General features: G+C 42.9%; 1 protein-coding gene across 1 annotated transcript in view; it reads right to left on the bottom strand.

Annotated features, from left to right (window-relative positions):
- Positions 1–18,421, bottom strand: part of ATRN (attractin) — a 146,590-nt gene that overhangs the window by 43,211 nt on the left and 84,958 nt on the right. Inside the window, exon 25 of the mRNA XM_039723794.1 lies at positions 442–503. Coding sequence (XP_039579728.1) covers positions 442–503 — 62 coding nt within the window. The remainder of the gene's footprint in view (positions 1–441; positions 504–18,421) is intronic.

Raw genomic sequence — 18,421 nt, 5'->3', positions numbered from 1 at the left:
ATTTAAATTGACATACGTTCAGAGTTCAGTTTAAAATCAAAAGGTGGTACCTAAAGAGCTGGAAATTACTCCAGACTTAACTCTTTGCAAAATAACTCCCCTGCTTTATGGCTAACGAGGTGCTACAACCTGCAGTAAGTCACACACATCTGTGACAAGTCAATGATTTCTACATCCTCTCCAAAGGAACTTCTCCTTTTCCAAAACCCTCTCCCAGCCCCATCCTCCCCTTCCCTTTGCATGCACTGGCAAAGATGTGCAGACAATTCATTTTCTTAACATAATTCCTAATTAAATACTTAAATCAGAGTGAAGATTTCAATTTTCTAGGCTGTGCTGTAAGCAGGATGTTTAAGTTAAAAAAAACAGACCAAGAAGAACCCAAACGCTGAAGCCCAGAACCTAAAGAAGTAACATTTAGCTGTCTTAAATGAAAAGTACCTGAAAAATGTCACAAAGAACTGCACCAGGTCCATAAAGTTGCTGTGCTGTGAGAATGCAATCTGCAAAAGAAAAGCAAATGCTTTCTGTTACTTACTGGAAAGAAAATTCATATTTCAAGACATGTAAAAAGGATTTAAAATGACAATGAAAAGCACCTTTACTCAGATCAATTCATATTTTTCAACACTGTTTTTGAAAAAGAACAGAAATGTTCTGAGGGAAAAGAAAATAAATTATAATTTCATATCGTTTTGAAAACGTATATCCCAGAATTGAAGCTGAACAAGCAACTCTGTCTCCCAGCCATGTTCCCAGAAATATTCTTCAGTGCACATTGAAGAAAATACTGCTTCAAAAACTTAGAACAGAAGTTTCACAGAGCCGCAAATAATCTTTAATGAAAAGTGAAAATCTTTAATTATTGTTTACACAGCAACCCAAAATTTATATTTACATTTCAAACCATATCCAGACAACAAAACCTCCTTGAAAAAGGAACTTACTCCAAGAGCTGCAAAGAGGCACGAAACACAGAAGATGATAGAAACTGTGAAAACAGCTATGGCATTCATCTTAGCTCACTGCCCTGCAATCCCACAGCAGAGCAGGAAAACACCAGAACATTTGGGACAAAACCAGAGGGAAGAGGCCAACAGGAAACTGGGAGGTGGTTAGAGGCACAAGGGAAGATTAGGGAGCCTGGGTAAAAATAACAACGTGGAGGGGAGGCGAGCCAAGAGAAAAGCAACTTGTGCAATATTAGGGATCAGAAGCTCTTTCCAGGTACCTCCTATTTCCTCTGCCTATCAAACTCTCAGCACCACAACAGCTATTAACTCTTTCGTGAAGTAACAGAATGTAATCAGAATTAAAGTGAAATATGCACTGAAAAAAGCTTGTCACGGATATTAAATCCATTTCTGGTGTCACTTGTTGTTTTTCTCCCTTAATAAACAGTACTTATGGCAACATTGGCATAAACATAAATCCCCCCTCCCAGCAATAGCCACATCCCAGAATTCATGAATATGTGTAAAGTGAGTAATTGCTTGGGTTTCTGTTGTTCTGGAACATTTTCTGTGGTCATATTTGCTTTAAATACCCATTGTAACTTGGTACAGAAGCTGCCCCAAATAGTTTTCTTATCAATAAATTGAAATATTTTGAAGTTGAAAGTTCCTTTGCAGTTCACAACTACTGTGTGGCTGGAAAGTGAACTCCAAACCTGCACACCAGATGCTGCAACCTCAACAGTCTTGCCTATACAAGACAAGAAAACACAGAGTTTCTTGTTGATTTTTTGCTTCTGCAGTGCTTCCCAATAGTCTTCTGATTATTAAAAGACAGTGAGCAAGATTCCACTTTTTGTGTAAAAAATCAGTGCCTAGTAACTAAAGTGGCACAGTATTTGCATAAATGGATATTCTGGAATAAACATAATATTCTGGAATGCCTTCAAGGCAAAGATAATGCTTACTGAAATATCTCACCCCAAAATACAAACGTAACACAGCTAGTATTAAAAAAAACAACTTTTCGTATTATTTCTGAGAATAACTACGATGCTGAGTGACTCTAAGAGACGCATTTCAAAATGAAGCCCTGGTTATGTATCAACAATCCTTTAGTAGAAAAAGAAAATTAAAAGCACAAAGGAATCATTGACAGGCCAGTCCCTGGTGGATGACCATCAGGATCAGTTTCAGTGATGGAAACCAAAACTTGCTCCCATTAGAAGAAACAAGAAACTATTATTTTTAAAATATGACAGATTCTATTAAAGATTAATGAGACTGTTACCAGAGAAGGGCTTCTCATTTTTTGGTAACAATTGCAGGAAACAAATAAAAACAAAAACAAACAAACAAAAAAATAATGTAGGTTTATTTCATACAGAAGCCTTACAAATGCTTTATCAGTGGTGATTATTTTCTCTACCTGCTGGAGTTCTTCTCCTATAAAGCCCAATTGAGGACCTGTACCTTGTACCTCATATAAGGATTAAAAAAAATAGGTTGTTTCTACAATTTATTCCTCACAAGCTGAAAACACTTTGTGCCATCAAACCTGACCAATCTGTGTCACAGGCAATTTGGTCTCATAATTGTTAATGGTTTGCTTACTTAGAGCTTAATTTCCCCTAATATAATCTGTTCCCAGGACTTAATTAATTCAGTTACATTGAAAGTTTGGTTGGAAATAGCTGTTGAAAGTAGGCTGTTCATTCTGGATCCATGAAAAATATGGCATCAATTTCTTAGCAGGCCGTGTTTTTAATTAAGTTTAGCTGACAGTAGAAGATTCATTTATCCATTCTCAAAACATGAATTCTGTACCAAAGGCTGAAGCAACTTAAATGCAGGAAAGCTCCGTGGGGCTCGTGTTGGGGACTGGAAAGGCTCCCCCAGGTACAGGGCAGAACCTGAACTCAGCTGCACCATCAAATCCCCACTTCCACATCACAGAATCCCAGAATTGTTTAGGTTTAGGCTCTGGGCCCATCCAGTGCAACCATCCCCAGCACTGCCACATCCACAGGGCTGTGAAATCCCTGCAGGGGGAGGACTGGACCAGGGACTCCAGCCCTTTCTGGGAAGAAATTTCCCCTAATATCCACCTAAAACCTCTCCCTGGGCACACCTGCAGTCCCCCTCAGCATCCCCAGGTCCTCTTCCATGGAGCAGCTCCCTGACCCTTCCCAAGCCATCCAAAGCAGGTTTCACACCCTGTTCTTACACTTAACCATGGAAATTCCACAAAGTTTCTGTTTATTTTATCAGGAAAGGTACCCTGGAGAGCACAACCGCCTGTCCTGCTTTTCCTGTTGCCACATCATTTGAAGTACTAAAATAATCCACCTGCTTTCCAGAGAACCAGAAGTAGCTGGCTGCATGGACTGACAAAAATTTATCATTAAGAGCTTTACACTTTTTATCATATGATTTGCATAAAATATGAAGCCAAGAAGAAAATTTGGCTTCCTTTAACTAGCCAACATCTAAAAATTGCACTGGCTTTGAAATCAGTACACGCACATTTCAAAGGAGTTAATGGCAAATGACTTGGCCACAAAATAACAGAAGCAAAGGAAAAGTATATTTGAACCCAACAGACATTTCAGTAACAGTTGGTGTTTCAAACTCAAAATATTGCTGGAGCTAAACAACAGCCTGTGGCTGATAGAAATTTTGAAAATCCAATTAGAACAATTACATACCAGGACTTGGTTTGCATAAGCACCAGAGCTTGTTCTTCAGGAGAAAAGAAATCTGAAAATAATTTTGAGATAACTATTTTGTACTAAAGTAGGCCAACTAAGACCTAGGTTCACCTTAAACCTGTACATGCAACAATACTTAAAATTATTTAAATCGCCCATCTTGTGATCTGTAAGTGTTGTGAAGTCTTCAAAAACAACTGAGTTTCACTTACCACTAAGAAAAATCAGTCCACAAGTAAATAAGAAATTATGTAGATTTTTTTTGTTAAATCCAGCAAGAATTAAATTTGAGTAACTCCTCCCGTTTAACTGTAATAAACAGATGTACAGCAGATGTACAGGTAATTCAGCACAGCATAACTCTTTCCACCTTTGCTGGAAGTTACTGATATTCTATAGGAAGCCAAACTATTCACCACAATAGGATCAGGACAACAGCTTCTCCAAATTCAAATAATTTCCAATATTATACATAATATTAGCACCCCTAATCTAAAATGAACAAAAGAACTGAAAATGTAAAAGTTGGGGGTGTTGCAAAAGGCTCTGGGGAGACCTTGCAGGGCCTGGAGGGGCTCCAGGAGAGCTGCAGAGGGACTGGGGACAAGGGACAGAGGGACAGGACACAGGGAATGGCTCCCACTGCCAGGGGACAGGGCTGGGTGGGAACTTGGGAATTAGGAATTGTTTCCTGGCAGGGTGTGAGGCCCTGGCACAGGGTGCCCAGAGCAGCTGTGGCTGCCCCTGCATCCCTGGCAGTGCCCAGGGCCAGGCTGGACACTGGGGCTGGAGCAGCCTGGGACAGTGGGAGGTGTCCCTGCCCAGGGATGGGCTTTGAGGCCATTTCCCACCCAAACTATTCTGGGATTCTGTGACTGTACTGAGGGATATTTCAAGTATGACAATTTCATACCATAATTTGGTACATTTTGGGTCACTAAACACTTGAGAAAACACGAACAACCACAGAAAATAGTGTTTCCACTACTTTTTTACCTTGGTAACAACTCAGTATTATTAGCACATTATATTTCTATTTTTCTTCACAAATACATAAAGTGACTAAATCCCCACCAGTAGTGCCTTCCTTTTTGTCCCTATTTTATATCAGGGATGAGAAAAAGAGAAACTGAAAATTATATTTTGCACAGGACATGCTCCTAGAATAGAACTGTGTAAGAAAGAAAAATAAAATTGTAATTAACTTCTGAAACCAGAGTGACCCAACAGAGACAGCACAATGTGATTCTGGCTCCCAGAGTTTGGGGCTTGCTGTGAATTCAGAAGATATCAAAAGGTCCAACTGCTACATCCATTAACCTCACCTGGCAGGTGGGAGAATGCTACAGCACTCATGTTATGAAAGTCTACAGGACCTCACAGAAATTTAGAGGTTTTTGGGTGCTTTCTGCTTTTTATTTCAATCTAGCCACAGCACCAAAGTTAACAAACAAAAAGCAGCAGGGGAAAGTGGAAAGCTGGGAGTTCCACAGGCTTCCAGTGAGAGAAAGCCACAAGCCAAACAAGCTGCAAGTGACATTTAAGCACATTCTCCTCTATTTCTTCCCCAAAACTCCACTGTCTTGTCTCTTTTTTCCCATGGTTAGAGGCAAGGATTCAATCTGACCTTGGCAAATACAGACAACACTTACAGGACGCCGTGGCCTGAATGCTGAGTGCCTGTGCCTTTGTCAAAGGACCTGCTGTAAAACAAAGGGGCTTTAAGTATTCTTGAGTGATGCCAAAGTCATCAAAACATTCATTCTGCCCTCTAGAATAATTCTGGGTGGAAACTTCTGTTCTGCCCAGGAGTACTGTGATTGCCTGTTCCAGTTCTCCTTGAGACACGAGCTCAGTGTGCTCCGATGGAACTCCTGGCCAAGGCCCACGCTGCTCCTGGTGCTCTCCACTCCAGAGGAGCACTCAGCCAACTCCAAGGGCCCTGGCTGCAAGGTTTTGGGAAAGAATGCGCCAACACAGCAATCCAGCTCCACCACCTGAGCACGGTCTCAGTCCTGCCATGTGCTGCTGCTTCCTGTGTTCTGTGAACATCTTTAATGAGCCATGGAAGTCATTAAGGCAGCGGAGAGCTAATCACAGGAATGAAGGGCAAAAAGCCTTTCAAAAACACCCCTCAGAAGCTGGGGTTTGGAGCTAACCCTGCTCACTGAGGGATGAGCAAACACAGCATCAGCCTGAGACCAGCCTTTTTCAGGCAGGTGGCTCTTAAACAACTTCAGCAATGTCAGTTCCGAGGAACACTTTCCAGAAGGAAGCGCTTGTTCACCTCTGCGGGTGATTTGTGGGATTCAGGCACAGATTATGACACCCAAATCCAGGGTCACAGGGGCATTCCCATCAGCCCTTTACACTCAATGGAAAACTCATCTGTGGTTCAGCTGACCAAGGCAGGTGCCTCATAACAAATTACAAAAAATTATTACCTGACCAGTTCCATAACAGAACTGTAAGCACTGAGGCACACAAAGACATCTATTTGTAGACCCCTAAATTTAGTTAGTTGAAATTTCCATGGTGCATCCTTGCCCTTGGTTTCATGGATGCACTGGAAGCTCCATTTGTTGACTAAAGAGGAGTGAAAGCTATTGCAGCTGCCCTGGGACACCTCACCTGGCCTCCAGCTGCTGCTCCAGAATGACAGAATGGGCTGGATTGGAAGGGACCTTAAGGCCCATTTCATTTCACTCCCTGCCATGGACAGGGACACCTCCCACTAGACCAGGGTGCTCCAAACCCCATCCAACAGCTTTTGGGTGAATCCCCACCCCAGTCACACCACAAAAGCAGAAGGACATTCCCTTGCAGAGGCACCACAGATGTCTGTTTTAAATGAATAGTAAAACTCCACCCAAACTTGGAGGTTAGGCAGAAAATTTAACCTGATGCACAGGGAAAGATTCTCTAGATGGAAAGTTAAACCTTAGATTTCATAGGAAAAAGGATCTTAACAGGAGTTAATTGTAACTTGAAAAACTCAAACACACAAGTTGAAGTGGAGCATGATTTGAAGGTGGGAGACCCCAGAGAGTTTGTAATGCACCTGATGCTTTGGTGTGGACATCAGAAGCAGCACTGGAAGGGGCTCTGAGCTCTCCCTTGAGCCTTCTCTTCCCCAGGCTGAACACTCCCAGCTCTCATTCTGTCTCCAGAGCAGAGAGGCTCTGGAGACAGAGCCTCCACAGCCTCCTCTGGACCCATTCTTCATCTACTGAACAGTTCACCTATCAAATCCACCTTTCTCCAAATCAGAGAGAACTTGGTGCAGCTGAAGAGGTTCCCATGCTCACATTTGCATTCTACAACAAGCAAAAATTTAATCCTCACTCAAATTTGATTTTCACACCTACTACTCCGAGTCACTCTGCTCCTGCGTGAAGGATGAAAGAGATTAATGACTTACTCCTCACCTGCTGCAATATTAACTGAGCCATTGAGCTTTATGGCACAAATACTCGCTACCGTGCAAATATAAAACCTGCTTCACTTCTGAACTTATTCTGAGATGAAAATCGATTTACATTCCAATACTATGCTGCCTTCCTGCAGTAGTCACAAATTGTCACTTCTCAACTAATTGGCTGCAGTCAGCAGTTGGCTCAGAAATGCCAATTATACGTGTTTTGTCTTCCCATGTGAACTCTCTCACGTTGTGCAGAGCGAACACAGGCACGATGGTCTCTAAATTAAAAATAGTGCTTAAGATGTGGTCCCAAATTTCACAGCATCCCAGAAATTATCACACAAATCTGACAAACGAGGAGTATTTGTTCAATAAATAGCCAGAGGCTGAATTGTGATGCACATCTGAATTTAAAGAGCACCAGGAAATAAAATTCTGGAAAGTCCCATAATTGAAACAGCAAACTCAGCTCAGACCCTGCACAGCTCCACATGACAGAAACACACCCCAAGAAAGTCGAGCCACAGCCAGAAAAAATTCAATTCTTCTGAATCCTCAGTGAATTTTGAACTTCTCAGTTCTTCTTTCAGGCCATTTACAGGACAAAAGACCCTGAGGGACTGGAGCGTGTGCAGGGCAGGAACAGAGCTGGGAAGGGGCTGGAGAATCCCTGAGGGAGCTGGGAAGGGGCTGCAGAATCCCTGAGGGAGCTGGGAAGGGGCTCAGCCTGGAGCAGAGGAGGCTCAGGGGCCCTTGTGGCTCTGCACAGCTCCTGCCAGGAGGGGACAGCCGGGGGGGTCGGGCTCTGCTGCAGGGAACAGGGACAGGAGCAGAGGGAATGGCCTCAGGCTGGGACAGGGAGGGGCAGGGTGGCATTGGGGAAATTAGGGAAAGGGCTGTGCAGCCCTGGCATAGCTGCCCAGGAGCATCCCTCCCTGGAGGGATTGAACAACCATGTACATGTGGCACCTGGGGACATGGGTCAGTGCTGGCCTTGGCAGTGCCGGGGAACAGCTGCACTTGATGGTCTTAGAGGGTTTTCCAACATAAATGATTTTGTGATCCTGCAATTGCAACAATTATTCTGGAGACAAGGAAGCTCTGAGGTACTTGGAATAAGTGGTTAAAAATAAAGATCCTGAATCTTGAGACAGAAGACCCATCACCAGTAGGAAAATACTCCAATCCTCTGAGTTCCAGTTCCTCAAGCACCTCCTTCCAGTCCCAGCCGCTGCAGATGCATTTGGGAAGGATCCCATTGCATTTGGGAAGGAAGAAGGGATCCCGTTGCACTTGGGAAGGAGGGATCCCATTCCTGGCTCCGTGCCCAGCAGAGCTCTGGCACCGTCTGCGTGCAGGCTTGGTTACGTTCTGCAGCATGCTGACTATTGCTGGAGAGGTTCAGCATGGAGAAAATTAAAACTTTAGCACGGAACAGCTCAAACTCTCACTCAGACCCTTGAAGTCCAGTAAAAATGAGCTTTATAGTCTACTGAGCTTCAGAGGAATAAAAGTTGTTTTCCTAAAGAGCAGGTGATGTAAGTACACAAGAGGGAATCAAGAATAAAAAGTATAAAACAGCCAAAGCAATATTTGCAAGTTTCTTTTTTAAGGGTTCAATATAGCTGACAGATGGAAACAGGCTAAACCTTCTGTCTTGCATAATTTCTGACCAGACAAAACAGGGGGGAAAATGCAAGACAGAGCTGAGGGTTGCAGTAGTGTTAATGGGGAAAACAAGCTCCGTCTCCTTCCCAAAGAGGCTGTGAGTTCCAAGGATCATATTGAATGAGAAATTTAACATGTTTATCAACCTGTAGCAAAACATCCTGTAATGTGCAGCTGCAGGAATCTCATCTTTAATAAAACAAAATGTAAGTGTATATATATTAATACATATTACACATAGAATCATAGAATGATTTGGGTTGGAAGGGACCTTAAAGACTACCTAGTTCCAGCCCGAAACTAAATAGGTATTTATACAAATAATCAAATTAAAATACCTTCAAATGACAACATTATCACATTATTACACAACACTGAAGCCACAAGTCATCTGAAACGTCACATTACAACCTAACGTGGCAGTAATTAAAACCCCCCTAATTTACTTTAAACAAACCACATAGCATCAGGATCAGTTTTAAGGAGCCATGAAATCAGAACCATAGAGCTGGGCTATTTTATTCATCACAGGTTTTTCTGTTGAGAGCCTTAGCTATGATTTGGTGTTCAAGAAATCTTAAAAAATAAAGACTGAAAAGACTAAAGATTAAATCTGAAAAAAATAACCATGATGGGTAGGGCAGAATGAACAACTTTCTATAAGCTCTCAGATTTGCATTAAAAAGGCCAGGTAGTCACTGCCTACCACTAAGAGATTTCTAGAAGATGTAATTCACCCTTTTGTCATGAAGAATTTCCCAGTAAAATACTGAAGTGACAAATCAATTGATGGAATTTACTTCAACCCTCGGTCAAGATATTAATATAATTTATTGATACTTTTGGTCCAGGTGTGGGAAGGTGGATGGTGCTAATCTTGCATGCAAAACAGACTGGTTAAAGAAGTAACTGTACATGACACATAACTCAAAAAAAAATAATTTAAGAGAACCAATTTAAGAAAAAATCCCTGTGAAATCCCCAACCATGCCAGAAATGTATTCCTATACACGACTGTGACAGTACTACCACGCCCTGACGCCTGCTCTTGCTTGCCGACACTGCTGGGAGCAACATTTGCCAATACACTAAAAACAGTCAAAATCTCAATAATACAAAGTTAGGAAAATAAGTGAGAGAAAAAGAAGCTTTCAGGTCATTCCAGGGATATTTTCTTCCCCAAAAGAAGCTCCGCAGTCAGCTGAGAGCTGTCCATGGAGTGCTAGTGTTTCTGGCTCCATGTTCGGGAGCTAAACCAGGCACAGGCACCTGTCCTGGGGTGACTTTATGATGCTCACATCCCCATTGGTCTGTTTAGCCCAGAATTGAGTTTTGCACCTTTAGGCTGGTTCTGAGAGTGGAGGGGGAGAGAAGCAGCTGCAGTTTGTTTTCAGACACTGCACTCACTCCTCCACGTTCTGGCTCCTGGAGTGGGCTGTCTGTGGATGGACAGAGAGCGGCACAGAGCTCTCCTTTGCTCTCAGTTAGTTTTTAGCTCGCTGAGGCAAAGACGTTCCCTGGACTGTGGTCCTACTCTTTCTTTGGAGCTGTTTAAACCTGCTCTGGCCTGAACAGCCTGAACACCAGCGGCAGCTCCACCTGTGGCCGCCGGGCCGGGCTGGGCCGCGGCATTTCCAGCGCCACAGGGACTGACCAGAGCCTGAGAGAGCAGAGCTGCAGCCCACGCAGGGACTTTCTGAGTGTGTCATCCCTGCAGAACAGTGAGAGGTGTTACCGTTTAATATTGTTCATTTATTGTGCTGGTGGATGCTCTGCCTGTTAAATAAACAGTTTTTTCTACTTTTCTCCAAGGAAATCTTTTCCTGAACCAGCTGGTGGAAGGGTCACTTGAATTTGCTTTCTAGAGGGACCCCAATTTGGAGGTTTTCTCCCAAATTTGCCCTAAACCAGGACACACCCTCTCTTAGTTCTGGATATACTTTCCCTTGTGGTTTAGCCAGGCTGAATCCCCTGTCACATTTCAGTGGGTGGCTTCTTCTATTTTACTGCCAATACACTTTTCTCTCCTTCATTAACTCTGCTCACTATTCTGACTCTTTAAATAAGCTTTTGTATAAAGAAAAGTATCTCGCTCTCTCAGCTTCTCAGCAATGGCCCACAGCACTCATTTTCTGAAATATATTTGAATTTGGGGTCTATATTTACATTCTCTGGTGGGTTATGGTATTTTCAAGAGTTATTCATCACAGAAATACAGCAACTTCAAGCAACCAGCACTGGCCTCACCCAGAAGAAATTAATGCTTGATTTGGACTTAGCTTCCACATAAAATTAATTCTGCAATTATTTATATATTTTCCAGCCCTGCATTCAAAAAGAGAGAAAAAAAATCAGCTTCCTTAAAATTAAGGCAATCAATATATATGTCACTGTCAGATCTCAATAAAACACGACCCAAGAAATGCTCCTGGTGTTATAAAATCTGAATTGCAGATTGTCTCTCTCTGGTATCCTGTAACTTTTCTTATTTATACAGCTGAAGTTTTGCAACAGGCATTCAAAGACTTCCAGTGCTGTAGAAAGGTATCACAATAAATCTCACAAAAGTTATGTGAGTCAATACAGCTCATCCCAAGAAATCCCAAGCAGCAGATGTAAAATCCCAAGACTTCATTGGTTGCCCCTTCCAATGCCTGAAGGAGCTCCAGGAGAGCTGCAGAGGGACTGGGGACAAGGCCTGCAGGGACAGGATACAGGGAAGGGCTGCCACTGCCAGGGGACAGGGCTGGGTGGGATCTTGGGAATGAGGAATTGTTCCCTGGCAGGGTGTGAGGCCCTGGCACGGGGTGCCCAGAGCAGCTGTGGCTGCCCCTGGATCCCTGGCAGTGCCCAAGGCCAGGCTGGACACTGGGGCTGGAGCAGCATGGGACACTGGGAGGTGTCCCTGCCACAGCAGGGGTGGGATGGGATGATTCTTCATCTCCCTTTCAACCCAAACCATTCCAGGAATCTCTGATAAAAATCCACTCCTCCCTCCCAACACAGCACCTGGGAAAAATCTGGCATGAACAATTTTCAGGATTGTTCACGCTGCAACCTCCTGCAAAAAGGACTGAAGTGGCACCACCTCCTGCCAAGGGTTAACTGCCTGTGAGAGAAATCCTCCTTTCAAAGGATTTGAGAAGGTGCTAACAAAAATATTACTTAATCGAAAATGGAACAACTTCTAAAAGGAGAAAAATGTCATCAGTTGATGCCAAAAATAAGGTGGCAGGAGCAGATAAAACACCAGCAGCTGTTTCATGTTTTAAAGGACCATTCAACTGTTCTGTTTTAAATCTTTCCATCCCACAGTAGAAGACGTCAGTTTGCCTATTCTGAAAAATCAGCATGTAATTGCATGTCTCCAAAAGTAATTACATTCAACAGCAAATTTCATCAGATTAACAAATTAATTTACGTTTCATTGTTGGGTTTCAAGAAAAACCCTCACATGGTGAGAGAGATGCAGGGAGAGAGGCTCAAAAGCACCTGCAGTTACAGCTAAGGAAAGGCAAGGGACATCATTAGCAAACAACTTAGGCACTGCAATGCTTTCAGAAGCAACAGAAAAAAAAGAACATTTTTGGAATAAAGGGTCCCAGAGAGTTGAGGATGATTTTATCTCTGCACTTACATCCCTTTCTTGTTAAATATGCATGAGGCACATGAGGACCTTGCAGGAAAGCTGTCCAGATCAGCAACCTCACTGCGATTTCAAGCCTACATAATTATTTTATTAGAGCAATCCCTACCTATCTGAATGTGTTTTATTCTCTTTGGCCAACAACAAAGATACTTCTCCTTTACCCTCACTAAGAGCTCTCATTCAATTAAACTGTTGCTTTTGGTTTGAGAATTGCACTAATTTAGAGAAAGACTGGAAACCTCCACTGGCCATGTCAAGTCCTCAGGGATTATTTATCCTGTATCAAATATCTAAGGCTCCTTCCAGAGAGGAATCAAGGCATTTGAGACAGTTCAGGCCCTGCTTTTTAACTGTGGATGGTTTCTTCACTCTTTCCATGGATTATCAAAGCCTTTTAGTCAGGCTGTAAACCTCAAAGAGGGAAAGGCAGAGAGCATCACTGCTGGCAAGGCTCATGCCACCTGAAGAGGCTGAAAGCCTAAAATAAAAGGAATGTGTGAGATCTGCTGCTCCTCCAGCTCTGTTTTGGGCCCATCCTCACCTGGCAGGAGCAAAGGGTACCCCAAAGCTTTCCTTGGCTATAGCAAAGTGTCACCCATCACTTAGCCCTGGAGGAAAACAAATGCTTCCTGAACTACACTAAACGTGAATGGCAAATAAAATTAAAGCTTAATTGAAAGTGATATTAAGATTCTTGCTAATGCAGACCACCTGTTTTATTTGCAGCATTGCCCCTGTTTTAGGGGTAATGCTGCAAATAAAACTACCAGGTTGATGGGGAAGAGCATTAGAAGAACTGCAAATCAAAACTGCTCTAATAAAGGAGCCTGACTTTGAACAATGAGAATTTCAGAAGGCTTCAATATTTACATACTGGAGGACACAGCAGCACTGAAGCATTGAAATAAACAATGATAAAGATCAGAGTGAGTGCTTTGAGAACTGTGGAGTCTTCTTAAAAATGTAATTCCTGGCAGTTAGCAAAATATTGGCTAATATTTCCAACGTGAACATCCACATTCAGCATAAGAAAATACAAGAGCCATTCCTCAGCAGAATGTCAGCCTAGTATAAAATTCATCTGACTCCAAAACGCAGCTGACACCAGGTGGCTCCACCTGAACTCTGCCTACAAACAAGACAGGAAATACCTCCGGGCTAGGGAAAAGACCCCTTTCCAACATCACTGCCAGCTCTGCCGAGCCAACGAGATGTGAAGGGAGTTTGCTCTCCTACATCCCTACAGACATTTTCAGCATATCACTGGAAACCAGGGGGAACTGTTCCCAGGTCAAAGGAGGCAATTAGTAACTATAACCCAATCCTGTGGGAAACTCTTGGGCTGCAGAGGGAGGCAGAGAAGTCTTTTGATGCCTGTGAAAGAGCAGAGCTTCAGCTATTCCCTTAAAACAGTTCAAGATAGAAGAAAAGGTCTTAAAAAAATCAGTGGTCCCAGGTCTAATATACAAGGCACCTGAATCCAAGAAAGTGGCAGTTCTGAAAGGCTTAACAGGAGCACAGTTGTCCTCCCACATCTATCAGAAATCTCACTTCATGCAGCACTGCAGCTTTTCACTGGAGCACTAAAATGAGCATTTTCCTTCCAAGGTTGGATGCAGTCATCCTGGCAATGGGAATTTAAGAAAAGCAACAGAAGGCAGAGAGGGAGGGCCCTGAATGAAAGGGTTCATTAAGAAGCACCTCAGCTAATGGCTGACATCTCATTCCTGGGGACTGCACGTGCAATGGATCTGTATAGAGCAGCTGGAGCTGTGACACCTGGATTTCTCCTGTGGAGCCAGGCTGAGAGAGCTGGGAATGCTCAGCCTGGAAAGAGAAGGCTCTGGGATGACCTTACAGCCCCTTCCAGGGCCTAAAGCTGGAGAGGGACTGGGGACAAGGGCCTGGAGTTCCAGGACAAGGGAGAATGGCTTCCCCCTGCCAGAGGAAGGGTTAGACGGGGTTTGAAATTCTTCCTTGTGAGGCCATGGCACAGGATGCCCCGAGAAGCTGTGACTGCCCTGTCACTGGAATTGTTCCAGGCAAGGTGGGATGGGGTTTGGAGCACCCTGGGATAGTGGAAGGTGTCCCTGCCCATGACAGAGGTTTCAATGAGATGGTCTTTAAGGTCCCTTCCAATCCAAACCCATCTGTGATTCCAGGATTCTGTGTGCCAGTCCAAACACAGTGACCTGTGACAGCCACCTGGATCACTACCAAAAGAAAGCACCACAGACCAAATTCTGGTTTAACTACAGCACAGTTTAATTTGAGCCTGCCCCAAATTTCCAGGTCTCCCATGAGTGACAGTTTCTGCACTTGCCCTCCTGACACCCCTGGTGCCAGCTGCCATCCCCTGAAGGGCCATGAATTGTTTCATCTTGCAGTTCACCACTCACCCTTTCAGCAGAGGAACCAGAGAGCAAAACAGCATTTGGAGTGGGCTCACCAGGACCTTCCTGTCAGGGTAAACAGCATCTCTGGAGACAGAATAACTATGACAACACATATGTGACTGAGCTAACAATCCACAGATTGTCTTTCAGGTCCCTCCAAACCCGTTTGTTCTGTGAACGGAGTAAAAAAGGATGAAGATATAAAGGAGACTATATAGATAGACCATCCTGAAATAAATCAAGTAGAGGAAACCAGAAGAAAGTTTGAGAAACTAAAATTGAAGACAGCAGAGGCAATTTTAGCTATTTTTCCATTACAGTCTTTATGAAATCTGAGTGGAAGGCAACAATTTCAGTGAGTTGAATGTTTCCCACTGGTTCTCAAATGCACTTCAAACAGTAGGAGCTATGCAATGCTGCTGCAGCCACCACCACGCTGCATGGGCAGCAATGCTGTGCAGTCACAGTGGCACTTTTTGAAGCCCAACACGACAATGAATTGCCAAGAAAATGATATATAGTGAATACCTAATGAGATTTTGGAAATGGTACATTTTGTATGCAAGGACTGCAAAATTCCTTCGCCTCTTTTTGTTTCTTGAAGCATTTGGTTCATAATTAACATTTAAGCGTGTTCAAATCAAAATCCTTCAACCAACACAAAGGAAAGACGGGAGGCAATTGCCAGTTAATGATACAATTACAAACTGGTTTTGCCTTAATCAGCTCCTAAACGTCTTACACATTCTCAGAACACAGAGATCAATGCAAGATGCTTGGAATCTGAGAGGAAAAAATCAACTATCAAATGGGACAGAACATTAGTGAATATAAACAATAGTTGGGTATGGAACGAGACTAAACCACCAATTTGTATTTAGTGAGTGGTAGCAGACACCATCAGCAGTGAATTGTGATGAAGAACAAATCTTACAGTGAGGGGAGAGTTTCCTGTATAAGCAGATCAAATTTTCACCCTGCTGTACACTCTGGAGAGCAATTCACTCACTGGACTCGGCCCCAGGTAAATACACACAAGTTTAAACAGTGTTAAAACCTGCTGACATTTACACAGGTATCTAAGAGAGTTTCAAATTCCTACCATGAACTACTTGTCAGCCCCAGAACTGCAGTTGCACCTCAGAGTGAGCTGACTTTGCATGGACTGAAACCCATGAAGAGAACTCTTCTGAAAGTTTCTGCACTGAATTCCTTTGCTTCTTACTGTGCTATTATTTACTTACTGTACAGATTATTTAGTCAATGTCTTTCCTCTACTCCGAGCTAAGTTTGGAAAGAATAACAAAGCAAACTCACAATGAAGATTAAGCAGAGAGAAATAATAGTGGGGAAAAGATTACTATTACATTTACGTAAGTGAAAAAAAAATCTCAATCTCTCAATGCCAACTAATGTCCTTTCCTAAAGGGTGGACTCCCTTGGGGGAAGATAGGGAATGTTTAGAGCCAAGCTGAGGAGAGGAAGGTGAACAGCTGGGGTTTGCTAAATGCTTCAAAATTCCGTGTGTCCAACAAAGCAGAGAGAATGGAAATATCCAGACACTGTTGACAAGACCTCACCAGGATTTTCAGTAAAGCTTGGCAAAGTAAGGCTTTAAGTGAACTCCTTCATGCTTGGAACTGCTCAGAAAGGAAGAATTAGGAAGAAGATTGCTGTATTTTGCTGCTTTAGTTCTTTTACTGAATAATCATTTTAATTCATTAACCAGGCAGGGAAAGACATCCTAAACGAATATACTTTAAAAAGTAAATGAACTGAAGTGGTTTGAAAAAGAGGTGGAGCAAGGTGGAGCAAGAGGTGGGAAAGAAGAGCCAGAACTGAGCATTGGCAGGGACACAGAGGAGCGCCTACACTTCCAAATGCAGATTTTAACAGGCAAGGAGAGAGAATAAATAAGAGACAGATTTCAATCAAGGACTTCAAGATAAAGTTTGCAATACTTAGAAAAACAAAATAATGTGGATTGTAGAATTGCTTTGCAGTAAAAGCTACATTCATAAAGTTTTCTGCTGCAAAATTCTGTATAGACATAAACACTCATGTTTAAATACATCTGTTGTATTGAAATTGAAAATAAGCCAAGACAAGTGAGTGTATGCACAATGACAGTTAGTACTAACATAGTCAAACAAAGAATAAACCCCTAAAATATGATTTGGACATGCTGCACTGCCCAGGAGCAGCCCAAGCACACGCATGAGCTGCCAGGTGATGCACATACATGAGGACAGAATAATTTCCAGCAGCTTGGCAGGAGCAGTGTTTTCCTGACTTTGACACACTCTATTAAAATCAGTGTAATTTCCAAAGGAAATTGAAACATGTTCTGTCACTGTGTGACAGTTTAATAGTGGAGGTGCAATGAGGAATACTGGAGGAGACGAGCTAGAAGATAAGAGAACAGTTTGTATCCTGGCCATACTGCAACATGGAGTTTTAATTAACCAGCCAGTCTGACCTGAAGGACTGATCCCAACAGCACAGGAACTTTTCTGCAGGGAAATCAGGGATGAACCCCTTGGTAAAACAAATGAGAGAAAGAAAGCTCTGAATAAAAACTCTTCCTGAGAAGAATGTAGCATGGGATGAGTCAAGGACTGATGGCCAGGAAGTCTTAAAATCACTGAATCAGACAATGAGGTGGGTTGGAAGGGATCTTAAAGCTCATCTCAATCCACCCCGCTGACATGGGCAGGGACACCTTGCACTAGACCAGGGCACTGCAAACCCCATCCAACCTGGCCTGAAACACTTCCAGGGACGGAGCAGCCACAGCTTCTCTGGGCATTTGTCCAAAAAAATTTTTGTCCCAAAAACCTGTACCATAATTTAGCTTCTATTTTATCATATCAAACACAAACTACAGAGAGCCACGACTTCACAAAAATGAAGAAAACTGGGGTATGGAAAGGACAGGTAGGGACACAGACTGCAGCTGAGGGAAGGTCAGTCCCTCACGGCCGAGTGTACAAGACCTGAGGACACGGTTAGTTCTGGTTTTTAGCTATGCACTGAAGAGGAAACTGAGAAATTCTATGGACCACAGATTGCTGGTCACTGCCAGACTTCTTCACAAAAACTGTGTCTCAATGAATAAGAGCTGGTGCTATTTTAGACTTGGTTTTGGCAAGTAATAAAGACACTAAGAAGAGCTGGTAATAAAACATTAACTTGGATTGAGTGCATACAAGCACATTCACATTAAATTAAGGATAAAGAGAGGTTAAGTGTTGTAAGAGAATCAAAGTTCACTCTTTAACTATGAGAAATGAAATCAAACAGTAAAATCAAGTGGACTAAGAAGATCAGGAATGGGAAAGCTGCCATCTAAATATTTCTCTCAGGTCAAAGATGCAAAACTATTTGAAAGCTGCATCCTCAGAGCTAACCTCGAAAGGGGCATGAGGATCAATCAGAGAGACTTTGTATTAAGGAGAGGAAAGGATTCATTAGCAATGTCTTTAAAGCCAGCAAGAAGTAAAGAGATAAAATAAGAACTGCCAGAAATCAAGCTGTGCCATTGCTCAGCAAATGAAAACAAAGCAGCAAGAGATGTTTCAACCATACAAGTAAAGGAAACCAGGAGAGGAAGGGAAGAGGGG

This window comes from Passer montanus, unplaced genomic scaffold, assembly GCF_014805655.1.
Source record: "Passer montanus isolate IOZ18808 unplaced genomic scaffold, ASM1480565v1 scaffold109, whole genome shotgun sequence".
NCBI classification, from domain to species: domain Eukaryota; kingdom Metazoa; phylum Chordata; class Aves; order Passeriformes; family Passeridae; genus Passer; species Passer montanus.
This window is presented reverse-complemented; position numbering and strand designations above follow the sequence as displayed.